General features: G+C 42.2%; 1 protein-coding gene across 5 annotated transcripts in view; it reads right to left on the reverse strand.

The window, feature by feature from the left end:
- LOC125975260 (mannosyl-oligosaccharide 1,2-alpha-mannosidase IC) overlaps positions 1-26,514 on the reverse strand; it is a 66,455-nt gene that overhangs the window by 5,085 nt on the left and 34,856 nt on the right. For 4 of the 5 annotated variants that reach the window (XM_049730562.2, XM_049730560.2, XM_049730564.2 and 1 more), the window contains 6 exons: positions 16,664-16,779; positions 16,113-16,193; positions 2,496-2,590; positions 1,699-1,825; positions 1,382-1,475; positions 218-333 (listed from right to left, as the gene is read on the reverse strand). In XM_049730562.2, coding sequence (XP_049586519.1) covers positions 218-333; positions 1,382-1,475; positions 1,699-1,825; positions 2,496-2,590; positions 16,113-16,193; positions 16,664-16,779 — 629 coding nt within the window. The remainder of the gene's footprint in view (positions 1-217; positions 334-1,381; positions 1,476-1,698; positions 1,826-2,495; positions 2,591-16,112; positions 16,194-16,663; positions 16,780-26,514) is intronic. The other variant, XM_049730563.1, reaches the window with a different exon arrangement.

Consider the following 26,514-nt stretch of genomic DNA (forward strand, 5'->3'; position numbering starts at 1 on the left):
ATAACCCGAGAGCAAACAGAATTAATGAGCTTTTTCTCATTGACATGCTTTATGGAGCCGACTTGGGGGAGGGGGCGCTGGTGGAGGGGCGCATTTAAATCCAAGATGGACCCCGAGTCACGCTTGTGGCTTATTAACCAATATCGGTCACGCCGCCTGGAACAATCCCATGCAGCTTTTTAATTACGATGGTTGTTTGAGTTGGTGGCGTCCGTACCTCCAGAGCGTTGTAGTACATGTTCTTGGCGTCCTCGTCTGTCTTGTCCGACATCAAGTACGACTTGATGAGGTACTCATAGAAACTGTCCCCCAGACCGCCAATGGACACGTGATCTGGGAAGAACAAATAGTAAGCACGTAGTACGAGGCCAGACAGTCGTTTCATACGGTGTAATTTTTCTGGGGTTGACTTCTTGAGAGATTTTTTGTGGGTCTACTCTTGATTCGCATGCCCACCAAATCTTATGTTACGACGAAAATGGATTCCTGGATCCTGGATTAAAAATAAAAGTTTGTTTTTAAAGGACTCCCTGAAAATGTCCCAAAATACTTTCTGGGCTTCTTGACAGTTTTTTGTGGGTCTTCTCATGCCCACCAAAATTCATGTTGTCAAGTGAAACTGACTTAGAGAGCAATCAATGAATATTACAGCTTGAACAGAGACAAACAGATTGCAGGGTGGTTATTGTCACATTTTTGGTGACATCACCAAAGTTAATTCTCTGGATGTCTACATTGCATATGGATTTGATCGCGTTGCCGTTTGTGAAGGTGCCGTCGTGTACGTGCCTCACTGAAGCGTCCCCGCTCAAATGTCCGTCAATTGTTCTGCTTATTAATGTGCGGCACCAAAGCGGCGGCTGCAGAGCTCGCGCCGCTTTTGCCTTATTGAAATGATAATGAATTCAATTACTTTAGAAAATTGGATCTTTCCCGATTTACCAGAAAAGACATGAAAACGATCACGGTGGCGAGGGAGGGGGTGCTGAAAAGCAGCTATTCCGCATGAATACAGAGGCTAATTGTTGCCAGTTGTTGGCGTTATCGCACTAAAAAGGACAGAGAGCGTGCGTGTGTCTTGTGCGTGTGTGTCAAGGACAAATACAGCGAGAGGCGTTGGGAGAACATTGCGTGGGAGTAGCATGCACGCCCCCGCTGAAATATCATATTCAGCTATGAATTTCAATGTGGACTCTCGGAGAAGCTCAAGAGGAGGTGCAGTACGGCCACAATATTAGGGACACCTGCAGTATGCAATGACAGAGATTTTTTTTTGGTGATCTCACCTCACAAGTGTGATGACAAGAAATGGACCTTGCTGTTACGTACAAAAGGAATTGTGAAAAAACAGGACGTGTCTATCCTACAAATTTGTACGTACGTTGGACCCAGTTTCCGCTGACCGGGCTGAGGAAATTGGGGTACAGGCCTTGAGGCTTCTCAATCTTATTCAGCAGCTTCCGGATGTTCATTACCTGCACATATAATTGAATAAGCCATCAACAATGAAAGATTCTAAAGCTGAATTTTATTTTAATTGAATTTTCAAACCCAGCAATGGTGCACAATCCTCCTATGTAAAAATGTGGGCATCATTCACAAACACAATACAATGATATTATCACCCCCCCCAATCAACAATCACAGATCTGAAGCTTGTCTAAATGAAATATTACGATTTTGCTTGAATAGTTGTACCTTTTCGGTGTAGATGGGGTCACCGGAGAGCTCGCTGAGGTGGATGAACTCCAAGTGCAGGGTCCCGAACTCGGCCAGGATGCTGCTCCCGGCCGACGCCCAGCCCCAACTCCAACTGCTGCCACTGCAACAGAATGGAAAACAAACACAGACTAAGTATAGAAATTATCATTGATATACATATAAAAATTTCATGTCATATAATAAAAACAGTAGAACAAATGTGATGAAAATATAATGTATACATTAAATACTATAATTTAAAAAATAAAATGAAAAGCCAAGCAAATTAAAAATAATATAGTTGCAAAAAAAACCGGTGCGTAAAGCAAAAGTAATTGCGCAATGGATGCCGTGTTCAAAGTGGACGGAGCCGTGTTGGTCGGCACACGTCTGTTGGCCACTTAGGCCGGGACACTTTAATGCCTCGGAACAGATGAGCAGCCCAAGCGAGTCTGCACGCGCTCTAATGCATGCAAATATTATTCGGCCCATTTTTGTTTACAGACATGGATTAGCGCCTAATCGAAATGACATCAACACTTCGTTTGCAGCTCTCTGCTACATTAACTAGCAAGCACGCCAAACACTTTTTAAAAGTGTATTAATAGAAAATCTCGCAAGGTTATATTTGGACGGACGATGATGATCCGAAAGAAGAAGTAATGATTGTTTGTAACATATAACGGAATGACGTAGGCTACCAAGTTAGCTTGTAGCGCAAGCTAGCTGTCATCTGACTAAAAGCCTTTAGCTTGCCACTCTGGATCGATTTGGAGATGGTTGCTGATGCTCACCTCCCCAGGTTGATGACTCCTCGCGGGATCCCCGTCGGCGTGTTGAAAGCCGGGAGCAACTTTGCGCCCAATTCCAGCACTTTAGTCTTAAACATCTGTAAAATCACACACAAAAAAAGAGAGACTTAGACATACCCAACCAGGCATCCTCTGATCGATTTTGGACACAAACTATGTTTATACATCATAAATGAAAGTGTCATTGACATTGAAGCCAACAAGGATTCCAAGCAAAATGGGTATTTTAAGACGCTGTCCCTTTAAGGAAGCACTTTTTTTCTGTCTGTCTCGACTCTGGGCCAAGCTCTCGGCAGCCGAGGCCGTGGCCGAGCTAATGGCTCATCAATCACCAAATTGTGCGTTTAGTGTCCGGGAACAAAAGAGAAGAGAGTCAGGTGTGATATTGATGAAGAGAGATGGAAAAAACAAACGGAGGCAAGAGAAGCTTCACAGGCAAAGCATTGGACAGGAAATCAATAGCGAGCAAAAGGAAAGTTGGTCAAAGTTGTAACGCAGACAAAGGAAGGCCACAAATGACACTTGCGTGTCGTTGTTTCAACAACATACTGCAGCTGCTGACAGATTGCAAATGAAAATCTAGCATTACCAGGATAAATACTTTGTTTCAGCCTTGTAGGAGAATTCTCTTTTTCAACCATTTAACATTTTCCAGGATATCAATTTATTTTTTTACATTTTAGAACTTATTTGGAAAAAGTGAATATATTGTTTTCAGGCTATCTGTAAAGTACAGAAAATGGCAAAACCTGCAATTTTTAATTTTTTTTTTTTCAATTTAGCATTTTTATTTTTTTATTTTAACAAATTTTCAGGATATCCGCAACATGTATTCCTATTTTTTGGAAAGAATGAACCGAAAATAAAAAATACTGTTTTTACACATCTGTGTGTAAAAACATTATTTTCATTTTTGTAGGAGGTCTGAAAATGAGTATTTTTACATTGGGCTAAGTCCTCCCTCGAACATTTAGAATATTTGCTGATGATATTTGCTAGACAATCACACCAGCAGATGCTCATAAAGGTCAAGTCTTGCTTGGCGGAGGTAACAACCAGCATCATCCAGTGTGTCTAAAAATAGCACAAGAGCATGACATGGTGGTCACAGTTTGCTTGTTTGGAGATGACATGATTAATTACAGGCGAGCGGCTCGGGGCCAGCATCTGCTCACCCGTTTATTCCGCGCGCTAAATTAAAGGCCGCGCTCGGGAACGGCGCCGTGGGCCTCGTCCGCCATCCCGGAAGTTAATTAAACTCCCGCCGCCTACTACTCGTCCTTCTGCGATGAAGAGCTACCGTCATCATCGTCAGGTGTACACCCATTCTTGACTTTTTGTTTGCCCGCCTGATAAGACGAGACAGCTGATGGGAGGCGACGGCCGACAGGTTGTAGCGCGGTGGGACGCTAGTGGCTGTTTCCATCAGCGCTGGAGCGACCACCCGGGAAAGGAAGAGCAAACAGTGTCATGGCCCGGCGGAGGGACGATGCAGAAAGCAGATTCGGGCTGCCACTTTTGCTTAGTTGCAAAAACGCGGTATGTCTGTCTGCCTGTCTGTCTGCCCTCGGGACACGGAGGGAAGAACCACAAGAAAGGTCTTGGACCAGCAAGTCTCCTTCAGGACGCTTTTGCTGTCGGTTATAATAAAGAAAAGGGAATCATGTCATTTTGACTGTTGCCATGTAGCAACACACAAAAAAAATCATCTCATTTTGAAATATTTTTAAGGTGGCCACAAACAGAAAAGCAAAATCGGTGTATGTACATTAAGATTTTTTGTGTATTTTTTTTAAATGATCTTTTAAAAAATGTACTTTTCTGAGAAGAATGTTTCATTTAGTGTACTCCAAAAGTCTGTGTGCTCTAAAAATAACTTTCCATTAGAGAATAGAGTGGATGACATTTAAAGCCGTATCTGATGTCTGGGGCTGGAGACAGAGAAAAAAATAAAACACAGAAAAATAACTCCAATTTAGACTGCCTGGGACGGACCACCTATAATCATTATATAATTTTCACTTTTTTTTAATTTTAAAATTATTCTAAAAATAGTTACAATTAAGTACAATTCATGAAAATTAACAAGAATATAGGTCTTTATTTTATGTCGAAATTAATCTATTAAGAAAACAAATTCTCTAATTTGTGCGATTAATTTATTATATTTGATCCCTGATTTCATTATTTCTTTAAAAAATAATTCTTGGAAAAAAATTTTTTAGTGAGTTGCCAGTGGTGATGTGCATTTCAGTCCACTAATGAATTTCTCACGTCAGCCGCCAGAGCCTCGTGCTTCAAGAACAAAAAAATTAAATAAAGACTACTCTGCATAATTTATGCAGCGCAGCCTCGCCGGAGAACGCGCTAAAGCAGATTCTCTAAATTAGAAATGATTGGGGGGCGGGTGGTAAAACAGAAGAAGCCACCAAAGCCCAATTTGGAAAACAAACGAGCGACGACGGCGAGCTGCCGTCCTCGGCGGCGCGGCGCTAAATTAGAGCGCATTAGCGCCATATTGTGGCCTTGAACGCTCGTGCGCATGTTGATGGTCCAATAAGAGCAACAACTTTTGTTGTTTAGAAACAATTAAGGCACATATTGCAGATGGTTATAGTGCTATTATATATTTGTAATGTTGGGCCACTACAATAACACTGAAAGTGATCATTATTGCTTTATAGCCTGCTGTATAATCGCCAATTACCTCAAGCGAGGCGCTTGCGACCCGCGGAAGGGCTCTGTCACGTTCTTCCATTGCGTTGCGACTTGGATTTCCGCAAGTCCCGCATTTCCGTTTGACCAACACCAGTCAGGTTTTGTCGTCGGTCTTCATGTTAATCGTTTGAACGGTGGTAATCACTGTCGCAACCCAATCAGAGGTGCTACCTGATCCGCATCGGGTTTGACATCCAAGTAAGGAATTTAATCCAAAGAGTCATACTAAGATCCATGATACTTATTAACATATTCACTGTCAGCACAAACGACAAATCCCTGGCGGAGGAGGAAAAACGTAAAGGACACTTGCAGTACCTCGAAGGACAAGAAGCATATGGTTTGGACTTGCATCCTCCAGCAGAGGTGTGAGTAATGGTCCCGTACCGACCGACATGACAATGTCATTCTCTCGTCTGATTGGTCCCTGACCTCCAGTTGGAAACTGTTGCCATGGATCCCATACGGGAAGCAGCGCTAACCCACCCCGTCTGTCATGGGCTGGGGTTGAACATCTCGTGATTCCCCTCATTTTCTCAGCGGGAGAGGTTGAGGTGACATTCCATCGTCTCTCTCTCTCCCATACACACACACACACGCACGCACACACACACACACACACACACAGACAGACGAGCTGGGCTGCAAAAAGGCTTGTTGTTGTTCACGGCGAGTTGGATGTGCCTCATCGATTTGAAGGCGCGAAGAGTAAATGCGAGAGCTGTTTGGGCTTCCAACTGGTCGAAGCGAATAAAGCCAGCCGAGCTTGTGCGAAAGTAGGTGGCTCATTTTAAGGACAATGGACAAGTGGATTCACTCTGACCCTTAACCCTACAACAAACCATAACCTAAAATTTGAACCCAATATACCCTTAGTATATCCGTTTCTCTCGCTCCATACCTAAGGCTTACATCTACCAGTCCAGAGCAGAGTTTAAAGACTATTAAGACCTTTTTTTTATTTTTGCATCCATGGCAGCAGAAAGCATGAGCACTTAGTCATGGTCGTCATGGCATTGACGACTGTGTAACCACTGAAGTGACGCCTGAACACATTCAGGCTTTCAGAACTTCCACCTTGTCACCAGAGATTAGTTTTACCAGAGGCCACTCGCCTGAGGTCATTCCTCACAAACATACCAAGATATTTATTTGGGGGGGGGTTTCATACATGGGTATGTCAGAGAAAAATGAAGCAGAATACGGAATCGTACAAAGAGCAATGACATAAGCACCAGTAGGAATAGAGAGCCATGGGCATCGGAGGCGACGTCGATGACTATGAATCATTTTGACACTTTTCTACGCAAGAGGAGCACTAAGAGGTGCGATCTATCTGAAGACATTTCAGAGGCTGAGGACAACGAGGCGTAGTTCCACTAGATAGAGAGGAACAGCGTCTTATTTTCGCAGAGTAACCGTCAGAAGGAGGCCTAAGGGGTCCTCTGAAGGGATTTTGGGCTTTGCCTCAAATGTCACCGCTCATAGATATTGCATGGACCTTGTCTCCTTTTTGATGGTAATTAAATCAAACTGCTCGTCAAGAAAGGTGGCGCATAAAAATCACGGAGGACTGCTTCAAGAAAAATTGCCTGATTCCCATTAAACATTATCGTGGCGTTGTGCTGTGTGACATCGCGACTTCAGCATCTCGCTACCGGTTTATTTTGGGATGTCGACATTGGTTGGCGGCTAACGGGAGGAAATGAAATGGGGCTCAGGCATGTGCATCCAATTCCACGGAGATGGAAGATTTAAGCGGTCTGAGGCGTCACTTGCGACACTTTTGGATGTGTCTCCATCTGTTTGCACAGCGATGAGAGAATTTTGGGAGGGGCAGCACAGAAAGGCTTCGGAGACACCGACAAACTGTACGGAAAGACCAACATGAGTGACATTGGTGTCGTCTCTGAAGTAGAAATTATTTATCACATTTGTCAGTCCGTTACAATATATTATTTATTCGAACCGCATGATGCATGAGATTCTAAAGTGTGGATTGACAATGCGCATCTAAAAATCTTATTTGGTTGATTTGATTTTTTTCTAGGTGAATCAACTTGCAAAAATGTGTCAAATGGGACAGACGTCCAATTTATGTATTTGACCCATATTGTATTTTAGTTTACAATCTGATAATATAATCTAAAGAGTGTCCCCTTGAAAATAATACAATAAAAATTAATTTTATATATACAGTGTATACATATGATAAAAATAATAACAAAACAACCTCCAAAATAATGTGATTTTTTTTTTAAAATATTGGTGAGTGATGTCCATTGTTTTTATCCAGCACAGTTTTAATACCGAGCAAGCGCATGCGAATGACGACGCTAAAATCGTGACTAAAAGGTGAACTTAAAGGACACTTTTGAGCTGTAAACGTTTCCATTTAAAGGAACAAGTGCGACTTAACTGTACAAGCATTGTGAAAGTCACCTTGTTGTTAGCGCCCATTGAAGACTGACATCGGCTAATGTTTTCAGATGTCCTTGGACGACTTTGTGTGTGTGTGTGTGTGTGTGTGTGTGTGTGTGGGGAGTCAGATCGCAGGTTGCGTCGCCTTGAATAACAGTCAACACTTCACCTCCAGTGTGGACGGGAAAAGCAGAATGGGGTCTATTTGTGTTAAAGTCACTGTCCACTGTGCTGACACCAAGTCAGAGTTTTTTATTTTCATAGCATTAACCTTCGCTTGAATTAAGTAGCACTTTAATTGGTTATTTTTGGGGGGGGGGTAGTCGTGATGTCATAACATTTCCATTTTCATTCTGCCATGCTGTCGGTAGAATTACAATAAGTCCAACCCAGATGCTACTTGCATCAGAATAGCTTTGGAAGAGACAAATCATTGTTAATCAAGTCGTAAAATCCATCATCAAGTGCTTCAATTGTGTTCTTGTGTGTGAAGTTGCTGATTGACGGCGCTGAAACGCACTTTGGCAGCACAACAAAGTCATTTCCACTTCTAATTTGCCAACGTGCTTGCCAGTCACTCGCCTTGGCATCCGGCAAACGCGCACATGATTGTCTGACAAGAAAAACAGATACTCAAGCCTTTTTTTTTTTTTTTTCACTCCCAACGCCTGGCTCCGAGACCGCTCGATGTCATCGGTGCAATCACTGAGCCGAAATCAAAGCGAGGCGGGTTCGTTAAGGCGGGAAATTAGAATCCGACGCTGATTTGCTTGCACCGGGGCGAACGAGCCGTGATTGCGTGGCCGTGGCTAGAATGAAATACAAAACCTTCCAGACAAAAAAGGGTACTCTGACCGGATGAGAGGTCACCATGTGTTCAATCCTGTGCTTTTAATGGAATGCTGCTCTTGCTGAAAATGGCCCGAATGAACACTTTGCACTACGGAGAAGGAATCGGTGGCAAAATGAAGTGGAAGGGAAGCGGGAGCCCCGTCGATCGGAATTGGCCATTGGAGAATCGATGTGTTCTGGAGGAGGATGCCAGGCGGAACATCACAGGTCCTGGGATGCAATTACAAGTTGATGACCTCATCATAGTCGCATTTTTTGATTTCCGACGAGCAGACAGTAAACACTTTTTGTTCCTCGTCTCACAGGAAGCGAGTATCCCGAATGGCTCGGCGAAGAAATCGAAGGACGAGAGAATATTACCCACCATTGCCTTTTTTTCGCCATCCTCCGACAAATGTCCAGAATATTCCATTCAGTTTATGGTCACAAATGTACCGCTGAGTGAAGAAAACGACACACATGCATCTCCCTGTACGCCGTAAACACGACATATAAACATATAAACTCTTTTCACGGCAAATCCTCGAAATGACGGGCATACTGATGCCCACATTAGATAAAAATCATTTCATAAATTAGCGCTAATCTGTTTCTTACTGGGCTAATTTGCCCAAGAGTCGCCAAACCAAAATACATGACTTCTGATTCAATTTCAGGGACGTTTTCCTTTATAGTTTTTCTTCTCAAACTTTCCAAGAGTTCTTAAAATGATTTTCAAAGTCTGATGCTATGATGCTATGCTAATCTACTCACAAAAGACAAAAAAAAGTATTCGCATAACGTGTCAATGTAGCATACAAGCGTTGGGCAAATTTCCTCAGAGTTTGTCAGAGTGACACGTTCCCAAAATGGCGGGTTGGTGAGTCTGCATGCACATCAAACAGCTGATTAGTATTTAATGCATAGAGTTTAAAAATAACCCCATCAGACGCTTAAAATGAAGGCCTCGTACGTCTTTTGTGAGGTATTCAAAATGTCAAGGAGCACCTAAGCTGAGGCTGCACTCCCTGATAAAGCGCCCTCCTGCAAATGTGAACCTTTTGGGAGGAGGAAGAAATAAAAAAGATAAAAAAAATCAGTTGTTAATACCCAACTTAAAACTGGCATCACCCAGTTGGAATGTGCGCTTGAAGCTTCTGTGTATATTAACCTACATATCACACAATGTCAGAATGCAGGGTAATCCTATTTTTGGCCATGTCCCCAAAAATTAAATAAGAAATAAAAAATGACGGCTTCACTCTCTGGGAGTGTTAGCACAAAATCCTCTTTGTCAAGATCGTATTCACCTTCACACTTTGTAGAGAAAATGGCATTTTCTCCACAGGTATGAAAGGAAAGCCTTTGAAATGTGGCTTGACAGGTAAACAGCTTGAGTTTAGCAAGCAAATTGACATCGACCCTACTTCACGCTGGCTAAGCAAACATAATAATTCGTCAACTCACAGAAAGTGGACAAAAATGCTTTCAGATAGATATAAAATAAAATAGTATCAGATGAAGAAACCATATGTCCAATATTACTTTCAGAGCAACGGGCAGTCATCTACGTTTGCAATTTTCGTCAACACGAGTGGTGTCGACAAGACCGAACAGTAAGGCTCAGATTAATCGACGTCAAAACTGCAATTTAAATTTCCGATTTTAATAAGATATCCATCAGAATTACTTGAATTTGGTCCCGAACTGCATGTGTGATGTTAGAGACAAAGATCGTTTCATGGTTTAAGTTTTCAGAGTAAGGAAACCTTGGGGCGGCAGGCATAGGAAGAGCACTAAAGCTCCAGTTGAACAAGGAGGCTTACATCGTGCGCTTGACAGGCTATTTGACGCCCTATTAAATACCTGCACAAGGCATCTCGATCCCCGTGTTCTACGGGAAGATATCAGAGCGCGCCATTCCAGTTTGCTGCCATCGTGACTGGAGTCTTGGGGAGAAACCTGCCGCGGTGAAGCTGAAAATTGCTTGGAAGAAATAACATTGGCGCGGGGGGTATTTTGGCTGCAATTAGAAAGCACAGCGTGGCGGTGCACGAATATTTTATTTTGTGCGCCAGTAAGCGTGCATGCTGCTCCAAACTCTCAGTTAAGAATGAAAGATAAATAGCTTTAAAGTTGCTCTCTGTTACAGCAAGTCATCAAACTTTGCCGCCACAAACTTAACAGTTCTGCTATTATAATGTAATATGATTATTTCAAAGTTGGTAGCAACTGGATAAAATCTCAAGGACATCTTTGAAGGATCCAAACGGAGCAAAATTCCCCTAACAGGATTGCTTCAAACCAAAACGGCAGACGTTCTATGTGTTCTTTTAGGCATTTTTTTGGGTGTCTTCTCATAATAGAAATGTCCAAAAAACGTCATGTTGCTACGTAAAACTAGACTTGAGGCTGACTTGGGGGGCTGCGTGCCATACTAAATGTAAACAAGCCTACAAAATTAACCACTCGTAAAATCAATGAACCGATGAATTAATAACCATTTTTATATAATCTCATCCCTTCTCCCAGTGGATGGCTTGATGAAACATCGACCTTCATGTGAGCCGATTTAAAACAATTACAAAACTGAATTTAACATTCAAAAGATGCAAGCCTTGCACGAAAAAAGGCTCTCAAGTGTTTCCTCTATGAAAGCTTTTATTTAATGGGCCGCGAGAGAATTGCCGACAAAAGTGCTAATTTTAAAGTCAAAAGATAAAAATTCTTTTTAAAATGATGATAATATGGAAGCTTTGATTGGTGACGCGTGACCTTCAAAGTCCAAGTGAGAATTGTGAAAAGGAAACTCTGAGTTATATTGCATCTGCTTTGCCATATTTCATTGGTTTATGATTGCGTTTTGAAGATTCTGCTTCGTAACAAGTGACCGATGTAACAAGTAACCGATTGCACAACTCTATTGTTGCTCTGTGTTTTTGAATCAGTACCTACTTGCTAATTACTTTATATTTCTAGTACCTGGTCAACTCGGCTTCCAAGTATGGCCAATCTGTTATTGCCCTTAATGGATTAAGGATTAAATGTAATTGGTCTCTTCGAAATCTGCTACTGTTTCTAACAATAGCTTAGCTGTGACTTAGCATGGGATGCTGCATATTAGACCGCACAACGTACGAAGAATTATCAAGGAAAGGACGTCTGGTATCTCTAATTGAAGGACATCTTAGCTGCAGGAAATGCTATATTAGCATAGAGACGGGAGGCGATTTCTTGGCCAATACCATCCCCCGACACCCATTCATCCTTCCTGATCGTCACCTCTAAGGGGGACGTTGGTGTTCCCACTGAAATCCATTAGCTAATTGCGCTACACCGAATATGACGCCACCGATCAATCAATCAGTGCAGTCTCGGCCACTCGTGAACTGAGCTAATGTGTTTGTTTTTAACATGAGGATTCTGTGTCTAGCTTTGCAGTTCCACAAGGACTTTGAGTTAATACGAGCTAGTGTGCTGAATAATTGAGCGGGTTTCATTCATTATTTATTTCAATTGATCAGCTCGGGTTAGCAAACTTGCTATTTACACGTTTAATTAATGGCCACGGTAGCTTGGTAAAATAGACACTCAATTATGCCGCTACCTTGAAGTTCTTCGTGGACGCCAAACTTTAACAGGCTAAAATGCTTACAGCTAGCAAGATAGCAATTCAAGTACAGGAAACGCAAAGGCAGATTGATAAGCATTATCTCCCCCGTAGTGTGATTGTATTTGAAATAAGAATAAGCTCTCGGTAGATAAATTTTGATAGCTGCATAGATTGCCAGGCAGAGAGACGAATAAAAATGGAGTAGAAAAGGGGTAGAAAAGAGAGAGGAGACACAGAGGCAGAGGGTGAAAGACAAAAGAAAGACAAACATGCATCCAGAGAGAACGAGAGGCTTGAAAATGGCTAATGAGCGTCTGAGCGAGTGAGAATTGGACCAGATGAGAAGCGGCTCGGCAGACGCTGTGTCCATTATGTGCTGCCAAGGCCAACTTCTTTTCATTTTGTTTTGTGTGCGTGTGACAGAGAGAGATGACAATAAGTTTTCAAGATATGAAAGCCTTGAATTGAAGCCTGAGAGAAAACAAGGAACAGATGACCTGCTCATTAAACCTTTCTACACTAATGGTCTTCATTAGACTTAATTTATTTTAGTGTTGTTTTATTTTATTACGGTTTTAATATCAATATCAATCATGTGTGTGTCATGGATAAATCTTATGACCATCTTAATGAAGATCATGTTTTTACTGCATTGGTAATAACTACTTTTGCTGTTATTAAGCATTTGATCAAATCAATTTAAAAATATTAAAGGTAAATTTAATTACATTACATGCCATTTTAGTAAATAATAAAATTGGGAATTCATACATCAGATATCTATCGATCGACCGACCGACCGACCGACCGACCGACCGACCGACCGACCGACCGACCGACCGACCGACCGACCGACCGACCGACCGACCGACCGACCGACCTACCTACCTACCTACCTACCTACCTACCTACCTACCTACCTACCTACCTACCTACCTACCTACCTACCTACCTACCTACCTACCTACCTATCTATCTATCTATCTATCTATCTATCTATCTATCTATCTATCTATCTATCTATCTATCTATCTATCTATCTATCTATCTATCTATCTATCTATCTATCTATCTATCTATCTTAATTCCAGCAGTACCAATAAAATGCCACTCGGTGACAACACGACATGATTTTTTTATACACTTTGTTGAGTTTACTTTGAGCGCGTTTTTGAGAGTTTGCGTTGTTTGCGGCTTTATCCACCTGTGTAATCACATTGTTTTGTGTTTGTTGTGACTTGACCCCCACTCGCCGCGCACAGCAAATTGATATTCATTATGTGGCTAATGCAGACCGCTCGCTTCTTCTGAATCAAATATTGCAGGAACATTATGGAAATGATGTGCAGGTGCAGCGCATCTGTTTCTCGCCACGCGCAGACTCCAAAACACTTTTGCAATTATTTTAGCACGACAACGCAGCAGGTTTGCCTCGTAAGCTAGGTGGAATGCTAACGTGCTAACACTTGTCACATTAACACAGTGTAAGATCCCAACACGTACAGTATCAAGACAGATGGTAATACATTTACATTACGCCCTGGAGACGGGTAAGATATGCTGTGTGAATTGACGCTTAAACTAGCATGTTAGTAGTCGGTATGGTAACGTCATACTGTAGAAAGATAGTATAAAATAATGAGTAGGAGTTTTCCACAAGAAATGTAAATTGATCCAATTTGCCAACGTGGCAACAGTTGGTATGCTAAATAGCAGCTTTGAACTGAAGGCACAGCTCACAAACGATTCTACATCATGCCTTGTCGTCCGTCTGCTACTATTTGAGATTAATCTTGATGAAAAATGCTAATACACTAACAGGTCCAGGCTTGAAATGGTGATTTAACGTCTGAGTTTCTACTACTCTTTTCTCTCCTGCTGAATTGAATTCATTCTTTGTGTGAGCTCTGGCCACTGCCCAAATGAGTCTGCCACAATTGGAACCCTGCAGTGAGACGGATGAAAGGTGTGATGCCTTTAAGGGGAAGCGACAAACAAATCAACTGCGAGGACTCATTACAGAGCTCTTAATGACGTCGGCCTTGTGGCAGATAAATCTTTTTCTTCCCTTTGTTTCTGTCACACTGTGGGACCCAATCATGAGGGTTTCTTTTGTTTAACGTGTCACTGTAACTACTCGAGATTGGCTTTACGTCAGTGGACAGACCATCGCCAAGAAAAACATGAAGCTGTCAGTTTTGCTGCTATGTAGTATGAATAAAACATGGAGCTCATGCGGACGCCCGCATGATTGACTGCCGACACACGTGAGCTGCCATGTGACCTACCAGATCTGAATATTGGTTTGTTTGAAATGCCATTGAAGTCAGAAAAAATCTTCAGATGGAAAACCCAATAAGACTTGAGAAATTAGGAAAACTAGTGTTAAGTCAAAGCTTCTGAAAATGCACAGTGGTGGCGTTGCGATACAAATTGAATGAGCACATCACAATTCAAACAGCACCCATGGAATTATGCTAAATTTGCTAGCCAAGGGAACCTAACTTTATTAGCTAACACTTTTGTTACAAAAATACATTGATTTATGAGAGCAAACATTCAATTTTGTAATTCTGTATAATTTTGTGGAACTTTGTATGATACTTTAACATGTAGCGTTTATGCTAACTTTGCTAGCCCGCGGAACCTGACTGTTCCTTGCACAAATGTTATAGCTAATATCCTATTTAAGTACTAATACAGGGTAGTCATTCAGAGTGTAAAGCTGCACGTATGCACTAAAAGAGCATCGGGTGAAAATGGGTTACATCCAACGTGTTCCATTATATCACATATGTGTTCACATTTCTATTAAAGCTGCCGGAGACTTTCTGTAGGCGCTTGCCCCATTAGCTCGTGCAGAGCCGTAGCATGTAGTCGCTGTTAAAAATAGTCCACCTACGGTGTGAGGGTGGGAGCGACGAGAGCGGAGCAATCGGTGGAGTTTTTGCCGCGGGAAGATGCTCGCTGACCTCCAACCACTCTTCACGGATAATGAAGGTTTGTCTTGCTAAACTCACTCCATTCTTTTCCCACTTCTCCATGGTGTGAAGTGACAAACAGTATTGGCATTTTTTTTTTTATCAGAATAACGTAGCCGTGATTATGCTAACATAATAATAAATTTTTTGATATGTCCATCTTGGAGCTATTTGTGATGTTTTGTTTCTAACGCAAATAATAATAATAAATTATATTAATAACGCACTTTACATTCGGGGGAATCTCAAAGTGCTACATGGCAAGTAAAAACAAGAAAACAAAGCAAGAACAAGTATAAAACAACTGGACGACAACCAGGATGTGAGAGCAGGATTACGGAAATGCTAGAGTAAAGAGGTGAGTTTTAAGTCCGGTTTTGAAAGAGTCAGTGGATTGGGGTGCTCTTAGGTGGTCGGGGAGGGAGTTCCACAGTGTGGGGGCTGCATGGCAGAAGGCCCGATCGCCCATGGTGCGCAACTTGGTTTTCGGGACGTGGAGAAGGTGCGAATTGGATGAGTGGAGGCTTCGGGTGGCAGGTTTTGGGGCAAGGAGTTCTTTGAGGTATGGGGGAGCATGTCCGAGGATACACCGGTGAGTGAGGAGGGCGATCTTATAATCAGATCGGAATTTGATGGGCAGCCAGTGCAGAGAACAGAGAATGGGTGTGATGTGGTCGCTTTTCCACATATAGTATGTAGTTACACTAAAGCTGAGAGCTTGGAGAACTCACTCCATTCATTTAGCACGTTTTGTTGTAAATCTATAAATTATTTTTCAGTAATTTATATTAGTTGTCAATATAATGTGAACACTTTAATGCTAAATTTGCCAAAAAACTAGCGATGTAAAAAAAAGCTAAGTCCATCTTCGTACGTGACAGCACACACGCTCACACACATTGGACTGTTTTATCACACACTTCCCAGAAAGTCTTTTCACCCATCAAAGTTTGGACTGGGGAAGAAAAGGAGGAAGTGGGTCTCGGTCGGTGGGAGTGCAGCGGGATAACACCACGAGACATCTAGTCATCTTACCTCCTCTCCCGTCAGATAATATGCCGACAGCAGCCCGCCGACGTAGCGGATGTTCACCTCAAAGAGCGACGCTTCGCCATTCTACAGCGAGAGAGAGAAAGAGAGAGCGGGAGAACGTCACTTGTCAGCCTTGTCAGCAAAGAGAGAACATGAACGCAAATGATCATTAATAATGTCATCAATTAAATTAACTTGCCGGCTTTCTTTTGTCGATGGTGTATATTTAGAAAGCGATAGTCTTCGATTTGCATTGTTAAATCAACGGAGAAATGACAAAAATGGAACTCGGACGGCTTGTTTGATACACAGTCAACGCACTGAAGGCATCATGAGTAAAATATGAGCAAAATCTGTGCCGCATACACAGGAGAGACAATGTTTTTTTTAATATCACATTTCCAAGGACAAATACTGATATTTGAGCATTTTTTTCCTTTTATCTTGTGTTTTTTTTTTTTTACATGTCAGCCATCTTGGTTTGAAGCAGCAAATGATAAGCCATTGATGTTATAGTGTACATAAACACGTTTAAAAAAAAGTGACTGTCGTACCGAGGTTAGGTCCAGGTTGCTCCTGACCCATTCCTTGGCGTCATTGTACTCGTCCAAGAGTCCCATAATGTAGAGCGTATCCAGCGAGTCGATGATGGATGCTCCTCTCAGGCCACCTGCGAGCACACCAGACAAAGTGACTAAGTGTCACGTGCCGTGATTTATGACCACGAGCGCAGCGGCTCGCTAACGCCGCTGCGGGAGAAACATTTATGACATCCGTATTTGGGTACAAATGAATAAAATATACCAAGTCGTCATTGCACCGGGAGGAAGATTCAAAGCGACGTAACATGGGTGATTCTCAATAATAATGAAAAAGATGTCGGAGCAGGTGCTTTATCATTTGAATGATGCTGGAATTTCATTTCTTTATCTTGAGCACTGCATACTACTGTAAAATGTTTTTATTTTTTTTCCCCCAAATCATTTTTTTATTTTTGTATTTAATTATAAAACTTATAAGTTTGAATTTATTTTTAAAATCTGAGAGAACTACATGACACTTTGAATATTTGTTTTAAAAACAATTCAAAATGTAATCTGAAAAACCGCTGCCAATTAATTTGATGCTGGATTAGCTGGCGATGAATTGATTCATTGGCACTGTCATTGTGATTCATGTCACTTCTTTTTTCAGTGTGCAGGTGGTCATTTGCTTACTCAGCGCTTCGGGCCTCAACAGAAGAAATGTGGAAAATTCCATATGAGGGAAAAAATAACCCAACCTTAAAGTGAAGAAGATTGATTGCGCACTAAGACAGACGGAGCAGATCAATCCATCAATGTTTGTTCTCGGGGTGCCTACGTGAGCTGATAGCGCGTTTCTTTTTCTTTTACTTTCTTTCCGCACAAACGGAAGGAGAGCCCCGGGGACTACTGACCCTGGCTAATAAAAGTCGCCTTGCAAGTGCTGGAATAAACATGCGCAAAACTGCACCCTGATCCCTGTGTGTTTTACATTTACGACTATTTTTTTTCTGATTTTAGTGAAAAAGGTGTCGTTTCATTTTGAATAATATAATTCAACCTCGTACTTCATACAATTTTCACACTTCAAAAAAGGCTCAACATCAACACGCTATCGCCATGTATTCATTCATCACGCTTGTCACGTAGCGGTCAGCGACTGTCACGGGGGGGGGGGACACATGCGACCACCGCCGTCAACACCATCAATCACCGACGTCGTCAAAAGACGGCATCTTACGCACACACAGACACGACTACACACATTATGCGCAGTTCTATTCGATAACATCACTAGGGTTGTGTTAGAGGCGACGATTCCCCCAAGCCACAACGTTAGGTACACCCACACAATGAAAATAGAAGAGTTGACAAGAAAAAAAGAAAAATCTTTCATTCTGTTAATAATCTTTTTCTTATTAAGGTAAAAAATGAAGTGTCTGGCAATGTTCAAATGAGATTAGCCCGATGAGAAGCGAGAGCATCATGTAACAGATAAAGTTGCAGTAAATTGAGCGTTTTGGGTGTTGCGGCTGATGCTAATTGATGCAGATGCCTGGCTTCACACTCATCACGCCATCCTGTTGCCAGCGGTTACCGCCATCCAATTATCAATGGTGGGGGCTATGGGCGTCTTGTTAGCGCTAATGCAGTCTGGCACCATGGGAGCGGGGTTAGCGTGTCGATGAGTCACCGCGGCGTTAGCGACGACGAGCCGCTTGCTATTCAAGACACATGTCTGGCCGTTTCGGTGGATAGGTGGGAAAGAAAAGCCTGCGGTGGTGGCGGCGGCGGTGGCGGGATTAAGAAAATCCAGTGGGAAAATTGCGAGTGAGAATGAGAAATGTCAACGTGTCCATCAGTAGAGATAGCAACCGATCTATAATGTTCCAAGGTATTGGAAGAGAGGGGCTAATTCATTTCATTTCTGATTTCATTTAAGATGTAGGCTAGATCGGGCTAAGTCAATTTTTGTCATTTTTAAAATAAACCTTGAAAATGGAGTTTAGGAATATTACAACTGGAGATATTGGGGGCTATGTTGAGGCCCCTCAAAATATAAGGATCATTTTAAACAACTCCAAGGGGGCTTTTCACCCGTCCTGATGCTTCACTTAAGTGAACCAAATGGATTTGTGTAAAAGAATTAAGATCTACTTCAATCACAGTCATTGATTTCAAGCCACTTTGCGTTTAAATGAGCGGTGACACGATGCCGTAAGATACAATGACTGATTTCCAGTCCAGTCTTTTACATTCCATCATGTGCTTTATCTCCACCCGCATTTTTTACTTCATCGGCGTCTCTTAGACGCGAGCTCACGTCGAACCGGGCCTTCGACCGGCGAGCTTTTATTGCGGATCGATACGCGATCAAACACCGAAGAGCGTCTCACACACATTAACTAAATCAAAGGCTAATACTGAATTGCAAAACAAGCCAGACTTGATTAGAGCTGCCGTTTCGTACTCGGCGCACCTCAATCTAATCGTCTAATTTGGCGCCCGGGGAAAAGTGCGGCGAGCGTGTCAGGATGGCTGATATGACAGCCTCTCAGATGAGATTACGCAGTGTTATCGAACACTCGCATCCTGCCCACTATCCATAAGCCTCCCGCGCATCGATCAAACACACTCTCCAGCGGTGGGAGACGGCGGGGTAGCGATGGTCAGCATGTTTCCGATGCCACAAAATCTGACAGGAGGTAAAAGCCGGAAGATCTGATTAGCCTTAAAAAAATAGCAGCAAGCCGTCTGATTACTGTACACTTTGCTAAAATGAGCAGAAAATGTCAGATTCCAAACAAAATGGCAGACTTACTGGATCTTTTCTGCCATTTGTTCGAGAGACATTGCGTTGGTGAATTTCTAAGTTATCAAAAAATTGTTGCCAAGTTACGCCCACACGTATTGACTAAAACTCAATGATTTATTGTCGACCATCTGTCTACTGTGCATGGTTTGAATTTGGTAGCAATGGGCAAAGTCGTTATGACTATAAGTTTGCCTCTAAAGGATAACTTAAAATCAACACAATTACACTCACTTACTGGTGTAATTTCAAAACACAATTAAAGAATTTGTTATATTTATGAGTATCAGAAAACTTTTTAAGTCATGTGACATGTGGCCTTAGGATAATAATGATAATTCAATGGCAGGCCATCACGATTCAATCCTTTATCATTTATCAGCTTTCACTCGATAATATTTCCGACTCCATTTTGAGGAGGCGTATGCTAACTTATTTTAGCAAGTAGCTTGACTGTGAATTAACTCTTAAGATGGAAAGCTATAGCTTAAATCCTCATTCGCCTTTATTTTCACAACCAATTCCATAAAAAAAAAAAAAAAATCCAAAATATTTTGCGTTATGGCCTTGAGGAATGTCTTGTCTGCGCAACTCAACATCACATGAAGCCATTTCCACTTTGCCGAGGGCTTTTTGTTTTGATTGTAGCATCACCCTCCTTCCTTTCCAGGGCGTTCGGCGGCCAGTTGGGATCACTCATGTCCTACCCCCAACGACCCCCCCGTGACTGTGACTCGGCGCTTTTCAAGTGCGGACTGCCGAGCGAGGTGCAAAAGTTCCCCTAAGCCAAGCAGGACAAAGGGAATTCATTTCACGCAGCTTCACCCTTTAATTGTGACATCGCCTTTGCCGCTTCCCCGTTTCTTTCGCGGCGAACTTGGAATTGTAATGGTGGCAACACAGAACAGGAGGCGATAAAGGGAAAGCGATTGCGACGCGGCGAGACTGCTGAGGTCAGGCGGGCAAATCTTTGCTTGAGGACTCAAACACATTTGTACATGGTGTCTGTGCATTGAGTGGCAATTCCAAGAGACTCAGACCAGATTATGGATGAAAATACACAGCACTGAATATTAACAGCTAAACGTTTGGAAACGTCAGCATGATGACGCTGTTTTTTTTTTTTTTTTTTCCCCCGGACCAAAAATAACTAAATTGTGGTGAATAGAAACATGTACAGATGTGATTGGGCCGAGGGTAACCGGATGTGACCGGCTACACTGAAGCAAATTCAGTTTATTTATAGTCAGCTAAAACCGCCACCAGCTTAAACGTTTGGCGAGAAATGTCGGTGATTAGAGCTGCCAAAGAGTGATTACAACGCCATGTCTCAGGTCGTGGTGACGTCACCGCCGTTACAAATCACCCCCCCGTGCTGGACGACGTCATCGCAGACCGATCAGTGATCGGATTATGCAAACAGGGATTTGAAGCCGTCAGGGGAACAACGTCAAATCGTTCGGGTCTATTTGACCCTCGCCCTTGTCAGCATCAGGCTGCCGTGGAAGCGTTACGGTAAAACGGAGCACAATCCCCCCCCCGTAATCCTGCAGCATCGTCATACATTTAGCGACTCGATTTTCATCATCTTGGCTATAATCCCTTTGCAGAGGCTTGATGACGGGTCTGCATTCCCCTGAAGGGGAACTTGCTGTAATCCCTGAAAGAAAGAGGACAAATTTGGCGGCGGTGATAACGACAGGCGGCGCCACATTTGTATTCTTTCAGTCTATGTTTTTGCTTCACGTTGCGAATTTGTCCAATTAAAGGAGTGAGACACAATTTAGATGTCCAAATGTTTGACAAGGACGGCTGCTAATAGAGCAAAGTCAGCTTTTATTAAACCAATCCAGTGGTGTCGTATCCTTTCCTACTACATCCCATCCCATCCTATCGTACCCTGTTCTGTCCAATCGCGTCATATCCAAAATCATATTCTCGACTATCATATCCTGTCCTGTATTGTACCTTGTCCTCGTGTGTCTTATTCCATCATCCTCATTACAGTATATTTTGTCTTATCCTGTCAAATCCAGTCGTATTGCATCTTATGTTGTTTCATAATAATGCATCTATCAAATACGATTGTGTCGCAGCCACCGACCTATCAAAGTGTCGTCTGTTGTGCCACCTATCGTATCGTAGTTTTTCAATTATCCTGTCATACCCTGTTCACTGGTATCATGTCCTTTTGTACGCTCTTGTATCGTAGCTTCTCCTGTCGTCTTACATCTATTGTACCTAGCGTAGAGCTTTGCATTGTATTTATTGTATCCTAATAAATCTGATCCTTTTGCACACGATCATATCATGTCCGTTTGTCGTACTGTATCATATCGATTGTATCTTATCATACCGTTTATTCCATATCTAGTCCTGTTTTGAAATTCATTTCCAGGCGTTATAAGGAAAGGCCTTGGTTGCGAATGTACTTAAAAGTCATGTCACAAAATGAAATCATGCACACAAGCACAAGTTTAAAATCCCGATGCAGGCTGTAAATATTATCTCTTTTAGCTACATGACACAAATTGCCCGCGGGCCAGACTGAACACCCTCTGGTGTATATCATTGCTCGGTATGTGTTAATCATTATTCCAATCATCGTGCAGAGTTTAATATATACTATAAAAAATGCCAAACCAGCAGTTCCTGCTTGACAACTTAACTGGGCAATTTTAAGAAGAGGGTGCGGATGAGCTCCCTGTGGGGTGCGCGTGTACAAGATAGCTATTTGTCACCTAAATGCAGGTTGCTATGGAGACAGATGATCTCTTGCACACAATGACGGGGGAGCCCGGAGGATATAAAAATGGATGGCTCGGAGATGGAGAGCGGGCATATGGTAACGAGCCTTTCGCTCTGCCAGCGGACTGTAATGCAACAGGCTGCCGTGATAGGCACCATTTGTGAGGCGTTTTCTATCAAGCTGCCAGTAAGTGATGGCCGCTGCTCCCTCACTGTTGTTATGGTGGGCCTCTTAAGGACCGGGAGCCAGGCCCCATTGAGAGGTAATTGTCAGGAAGGTGAAGGTAGGTGGCAGGGGAAAACCCATCTATGCCACTGAAGGTGGCGGAGACGGCTGAAGGTAATTACTGGGGGAAGCGGTTGCCAGTTGAATGCTTTTAGGAGGAGCATTTGTCATAAAAAAATGGCAGTGTATTAGTGTCACGGAGAACTGAGACCAAATCGAAAAACAGACCAAGGTGAAACTGACACTTTGAAGTTCATTCCAAGATGTTGAGGCACTGAGACCAAGATGTTGAGGTGTTTGGACTTTGTAGATTCTGAAAATGATTCTGAGGTAGTTTCAGAAGAAAGATGTGGGTTACTCAAGTGATCCTTGGGGACCACCACGGACACCATGTTGGTTAGCCCTGCCTCATATCTTGTGCTGGTATTTGCTTTTTTAAATCTTTACAGTATTTTACTTTAGCCTAGAAGTGACCAGAGATGACTAAAAATAAATAAATACTGTGAAGTATGTGTGTGTCCATAATATGGACAATCGATCTGAGCTTAGTTATGATCCCAGGCTAACTCTTTACCCACTGCCATGCACTCCATCATCCAAGAGCAGATATCAACCGCTTTGTGAAGAGCCCTCAGGATTCTCCAATAAACGTTTAAACTGTCACCGGGTATACTACTGGGCGAGGGCGGGGGGGCTGCCGGTTTCATCCGTGCACGTTTTGCATTCGAGGAGATGCTTCTGCAAAACGATACCCTGCTGCTCTTTAATGATCCGATGAGAATCTCTCCGTGTACTGAAGCTGGTCTCAGCAGCATGTGCACCATCCCGAACCCTCTCATCAGATAAATATTTTGCACAGTAACTCTCAGAGTGGCTGCTATGTAGCAGACTGCAATGTTCTGGGGTTTTTTGGGGGGGCTGAAATGCTGACTCCTGACCCAATCCTTAACCTAGACAAAAGATTCAAAGCAACCACCTTCATCAACAAAAACCTCTTTGCCTGTGCCGACCGGGATGTATTCTGGAGCAATTTATTTTCAAAACAGGCCACTTCCGCGGTGTAATGGATAACAATGCGGGGACCAACAGAGTGAAAGAAGCCCAGAGTTAGATAAGGTGTAATGAGCTCGTATATAGAAGGTGCTGGAAGAAGAAGTGGAAAATCTGAGCTAGCTCATACCGTTTGCCGCCAAAACGAGGTTACATCGGGATAGTGTCCAATGTGATTTATTTCCCGCAATAAATTGAAAATGAAACTCTTGGTTTGTGTGTGAACAAAGTTATATTCCGGCAAGTTTTACCATCTTCAGGCCAAATGATTCTTTTAGACACGGGTATGATAACCTTCAAATAGGTCTGATACGTGTAGCCTCATTTAAAAAAAAAAAAAAAATGTTGTTGAAGAGTGAAGAGAGAGCTGTTAAGTAAGGCTCATTGTTTCCCAGCAAACCGAGGCTACAATGGGATCACGTTCACAGTGATTTATTTCCCGTGGCAAATTGAAAAAAAAAGCTTCTGGTTTGCTTTTTTTTTTTTTTTTTTTTTTTTCCAGAGGTTCTGGTACCTCAGTACCCCGTTAACCTCTATTTGCCATGCAAAGTTGTTGGCTCTCCAGTCCACCAGTGTTGTTATTGTTGTAGCTTAGCGAGGAAGAAAAAAAAAACACAATAAATCCGTACTTTAGCAAAGAGTTGACTTGAGGGATTAATTGTCAAGACGTTTCCCAGGCTAGTAAGTGAGAAAAGTGCAGCAAAGGCACCCAAGAGCAGCAGAATGTCCCGCTTTTGCAAATTTTCTCCCAAACTGCTTTCGTATGCAAACAGAACTTTCCGTGTTTGGGTTCTCCAGTGCCTGGTGCCAAACAAACACAAGATGAAGATGCGAAGCGGTGAATGCTAAGTTTCACAATTGAGTTGAACCCACTGACAACTAGAAATACAAACAGACAGTTTTAGACCCTTTTGGGCCTCCATACTTCAAGCTAATATTCAGCATGATTGAAATTCACTACAGTATATAATACCTGAAAATTCATCATGCTTCAATATTAATTGATGAAATTGATCTGTTGGATTGATAATCCCAACGATAGACATCAATTCTAGCAGAGGCAGATTAAAACATGACCTCTTTGGCAAAAGATTTAGACAAAATGAAAGTTAAAAATAAAGAACGTCAAAGCTGTATCGGAAATAAATCCTCGTAAAACACGACCTCATTGCTCTGTCAATCGTTGGAACAAGGTCTGGTTCTGGAAGTTTTAACTTCGCTTCAATTTGTTCTTTGAGGAGTTATACTTATATCTGAAAATTATTCAAAAATTTAGCACCCGGGTCAACCGAGCCTACGCTCCACTGCTAAGCAAACCCTCCTTTCCTCTTCGGAGGTGCCCCAAGCACAACTGAATATTTAATACGCTACAGAGATAAAGTGAATTGAAAATAGTCAATGTCTTCTTACTTTTGTTCCGAGGCAGGATAACCAGATTGAGCTCGAAGCGTTACAACATAAAACTGAACTGAGATGAAGTCGTGCGAGAAGAGGACAAGGTTGAGGCTCCACGGGCTGCTGCGAACATCTCGTCTTTGGCTCTTTTGAGGCACCAACGTTATCTCTGTATCGACAGCCTTCAGACGCTCCACGTCGAAGCCAATCATCCCGCATACGTGTTTACTCTGGAGGATTACGTTTAAGAACACAGCAGCCAATTTCATACCTGGCTTGGCGCAACACACACACACATATACACACACACACATATAAATCTACCGCCTCCAATGTGACATTTGCGAGGGAAAATTATGCTCTTTCTGAGATCTGTCGCTCACTTCTCAAAGTCTCGACAAGAAGCAGGAAAATAGAAATATTGTGATGGTTTACGGACGTGTTGCACTGCTTGTTAAAGCTTTGTGGATGAAGGCAATTAGCAGATGAAAATGAGAAGCAAAATTTTGGCTTAGAGCTTTGACTACCTTTCTTGATGAGTTTGGTAACCTTCAGTATTTTGACCCATTTCCAAAAACAAATATTTTTTTATTTGATTATATGGATTTGATAAACTCCACATTGAGATGAGGATTAAATATATGTGTTGAGAAGCATTGGCTGACCTAAGCATTTACTAGGTCTGGTTAAAAAAGACCAATCTTTCAGTACTAATTTGTATCTCGTTTCGGGAAAAAATAATAAGCGTTTCTAGTGTTGTGATGCGTACATGTCGTGACCTCCGCTCTTAATATTGTTTTTTTCGGCTCACGGAAGTGATTTGATGCTGGATGGACGCGTAATTCTACTCATCAACGAAGGTAATTAGCAGCCAGAAGACAAGAAGCATAACCTTTGCCCCCTATCAAGTATTATTGTCTGTGTACATTCAAAATAAGATGTCCACCGCTCAAGTCGATTCACTACTAAACGAAAAAAAAGCTAGAATGTAAGAGCTCTATTAGGCTAATTTAGCTGCTTTCGATATCTGCTTGCCTCTTTTGTTGGTGTTAAGGAGCAATTATTTGAACCCTTTTTCATTGATTTTCGGGACAAAAACAAATGGTTGCGTTTAGCCAAAGAACTTTATAGTGCCTGGGCAAGAAATTCTCGCTGGCCACTAAGAGGCACCAAGGTTTAAAAAAAAAATTCCCAAATGATGCTTTTCAGTGTTTCGGTGGGTATCCTGTTTCCACCAAAAATATTTTTCAATATATCAACAGATGTCATCATTTTAGATGGGTGTGATGACCTCCAGTTTGAGACCTGTTTTCATGTTTTTAGACATGGGTGATAACGTCCACTGTTAGACTAATTTGAAAATATAAATTCTATTGAACAGAGTATTCCTCAATTTTTAGAGCTGTTTTTGATCAACACTTTAAAAGAAAAATGTTTGGAGGAGTTAGGTAAATGACCTGTTTGGACCTGTTATCAAATTGATTGAAGTGTTTTTAGTGTCTAGATGGGAACTTTTGATCACTTTTAAAATTGTGTAAGTTTGGTATCTTCAGTTTTAGATCCATTTAGTGTTTTTGGGGGGGTAGCTCAACCACAACTTTTCAACCTGTGTTTGAAAAATAACATTTTCATGGGTTAGCTGGAAGTGAT

This window comes from Syngnathus scovelli, chromosome 9 (assembly GCF_024217435.2).
Source record: "Syngnathus scovelli strain Florida chromosome 9, RoL_Ssco_1.2, whole genome shotgun sequence".
Classification (NCBI taxonomy): domain Eukaryota; kingdom Metazoa; phylum Chordata; class Actinopteri; order Syngnathiformes; family Syngnathidae; genus Syngnathus; species Syngnathus scovelli.